The sequence below is a fragment of the Physeter macrocephalus genome, unplaced genomic scaffold, assembly GCF_002837175.3.
Source record: "Physeter macrocephalus isolate SW-GA unplaced genomic scaffold, ASM283717v5 random_2757, whole genome shotgun sequence".
Taxonomy (NCBI): domain Eukaryota; kingdom Metazoa; phylum Chordata; class Mammalia; order Artiodactyla; family Physeteridae; genus Physeter; species Physeter macrocephalus.
This window is the reverse complement of record NW_021148043.1, coordinates 651-3,537: the sequence shown is the minus strand read 5'-3', so window position 1 is coordinate 3,537 and position 2,887 is coordinate 651. Positions and strand designations below refer to the sequence as shown.

General features: G+C 55.2%; 1 protein-coding gene across 1 annotated transcript; it reads left to right on the top strand.

Annotated features, from left to right (window-relative positions):
* The first annotated feature begins 324 nt into the window (after positions 1 to 324).
* LOC114485724 (nuclear pore-associated protein 1-like) lies at positions 325 to 1,857 on the top strand. Its single transcript, XM_055083687.1, has 4 exons — positions 325 to 502; positions 868 to 1,288; positions 1,471 to 1,693; positions 1,753 to 1,857. The coding sequence occupies exons 1-4, from the start codon at positions 325 to 327 to the stop codon at positions 1,855 to 1,857; spliced, it is 927 nt and encodes a 308-aa protein (XP_054939662.1).
* Positions 1,858 to 2,887: the final 1,030 nt, after the last annotated feature.

Here is a 2,887-nt window from a genome sequence, read left to right as displayed (position 1 = left end):
AGAACGCATTCTCAAAACCTTGATGCTGTGTGTCCCTATTTCCCAGGTCTCTCATTAAAACTATTTAAATGAACAAAATGTTATGTAATAGGATAGCTATCAGAGTACTCCAAATACTACTTCTGCCCTGAGCAGGGAGTCAACGTTAGGAAGCCGCTACCATCCTGTCACCTCCCACTTCCTTCCCCAAAGGAGAGGGAGGTGAAGGTCCCATCCCATCCCATGGTGTCCTCTGCCCCAACCGCATGCTGCCCCCTGCTGCTGGAGAGGACAACAGAAAAAGGGCTGGTTGAAGACCACCGGCCCAAATCACCAGGCTCACTGATGTCTGGGAAGGAGCAGCAGCGTGAAGAGTCTTCAGGCATCCCATCAAGAAGCTCCTCTTCCCTGCTACCTACCAGCAGTAGGCCCTGCAAGCGGAAGATTCCCCTGCCGCTTTTTCTGCTGCTGCCATGGCTGAGGTCGCCCCCATCGGGGAAGGAGGCACTGACATGGGATCGAGGTGAGCTGCCCCCTCCTCCTAAGCTTCCGCGCTTAGCTGCTGCCAAAAACCCAGGCACCTTGGAGAAGAACACTGTCAGTGGAACAAGATCCTGAATAATATAAGGACGGTCAAGGAAGACTGCAGTGCCCCTCAGCCTGCCCCTTCTCTCTCTCCACCTGCCTCACAGACTGCAGACTCCCTGCCCCCGGCCACTCACACCTGGCAGGTCCCTGCTACTACCACCGACTTGGTCGACCTATATTCCACGTCCCCCATCCTGTCTGTCCCTCCACCTTCCCCGACACCTAATATTGATCAGGAAACAAGATACGCAGTCCCTAAGTGCCCTCCTGCCAGTCCTGCTGACTCTCTTCCTCCTTCAGCTTCTGATCCCATTTGGGGAATTCCACTCAAGAAGAATGAAGGCCCTTTTCATTCTGTCAGAGCCACAACACCTCTTATTTCTGACCTCCCCACACCTCCTAGCATCCCACCTTTCTCCTTCCAGCCACCATCGCACGAAAAGGAAGCCCCAACACCAATTTGTGTAGATTCTCCCCCTCTTTTATACATACCTACCCCTCTTCCAGTCCCTACCATCAATCCCCCTATTTTAACTGGGCAGCCCATGACTTCTATGGCAATCCCTTCCACCAGCACGGTCATGGCATCTGGAAGTTTGACCTTGAAGCCTACTGTACATGCTGAGGTCTACATGGACACTACTGCCCCTTCCCAAGCTGTCATTTTTAGGTCTCCCCCAGGTTTCAGGGTGGAGCAGAGGCATCCTGCAGGGGTACCAGGGTTCATCATCCCACCTGTGCCGATGGTCCCCTGCGCCACCCCTATTTTTAACTTCCCTTTGGCCCCCAAACCAACCCTCAGCCCATATTTGGGACCTCTGATGGGCAGCAGAGGGCCTCTCTCCCTGGTGCTCCTGTTTTCCCCAGCCGCCCATTTACGGCTTCAGCTCCTGTTTTCCCCAGCCCCCCATGTATGGCTTCAGCCATCATCGGTGCTTCAGCAGGCAGAAACGCTGACAGTGAAGCTATGAACACCACACCTTCCCAGTCTGTCATTTTCCAGTCTGTCCCTTTCTCTAGGCAGCACCAACAGCCATTTCACAGGGCTGTTCCTAGTTCTGGGAACACACCACCCAGTGGCAGCAATGCCTCAGTCCATGCATGCCTCGACGCATTTACCTGCAAGGCCGGCCAACAGATAGACCAACACTACAAGCTTCCTTGGACCCAGCTCTCCGGTCTCAGGCCGAACTAGGGGCCAACGATGGGCAGAGGCCTAACGAGTATTTTCTATTGGGAAACCCAGCAGCCTCAGCACAAGATAAAATCCTAGTCGCTCCTGCAGCCTAGCCACCGCGAGTCAGCATCATGCAGTCAGCTTCCCTATTCGCCACCACCAGCAACACGCAGCCGGCCTTTGGCGACAACCCAGGCATTCTCCCCAGGGCTGTGTCCATTGCTACTGGCTTTGGAGTTGGCACCAGGATGCCCAGTACTGGGGACAGTAGCTCGCTCTTTGCCGACACCACACCGGGCCCACTGTTCATGGCACCTGCAGCCCCTACGGCCGGTGGGAGCCTTGGAGTCGGTGTGTCAGCGCCAGGCCTCACTCATTCAAAGGCACCCAGACCACTTAACTTTGGGGCAGGACTACGTGGGGCACCCAGCACCGCTTCTGTTCCTACTTTGTGCCAGACAACCTGCCATCTACCTGACCACGGCAAGGCTGCTGCAGTAGGAGGGGCAGGCACCATCCCAGCATTTGGGAACATACCTGATTCCACCTTAAATCCAAATACCTGGGGCCTACCTGCGCTGAATACAGGTGGTACGGTGATGGCAGGGGACAACACCATCCCCACGATGGGAGGCCCTAGTGTTGCCACTTTCCGTCACTGCACACAGGGCCCATCTGGACATAGAAAACCTACGTTTAAAAGTTCCATCACCAAGGAGAAGAAATCTGTGTCAAGGGACACATCAGTTTCCACCTTCCAACAGACCACACCACATCTGTTGGAGGTGCAAGTGTGGTTACCACCCGTGGGTTTCAACACACTTCTAGTTCTACCTTATTTCCAAGCACAAGAGGCCCACCTGCCCACAATCTAGGTGGTGGTCGTCTAGGAGGGAACAACATCATGCCCATGACTGGAGGACCTGGTATTCCCGCTTACAACTGGGACCCACCTGGCCAATACACAGGGGGTGCGGATAGAGGGCACAACATCTCACCGGTGCTGGGAGGCCCTGTGTCAATAACTGCCACCAGACTTGGAACCCATCTGTGCAGAGAACGGGGGGGGCATGGGGGACAGCACCACACCTGCTGTGACTGCATGCACTCCTGGTGCCACATTCATACAAAGCACCTGCCCCC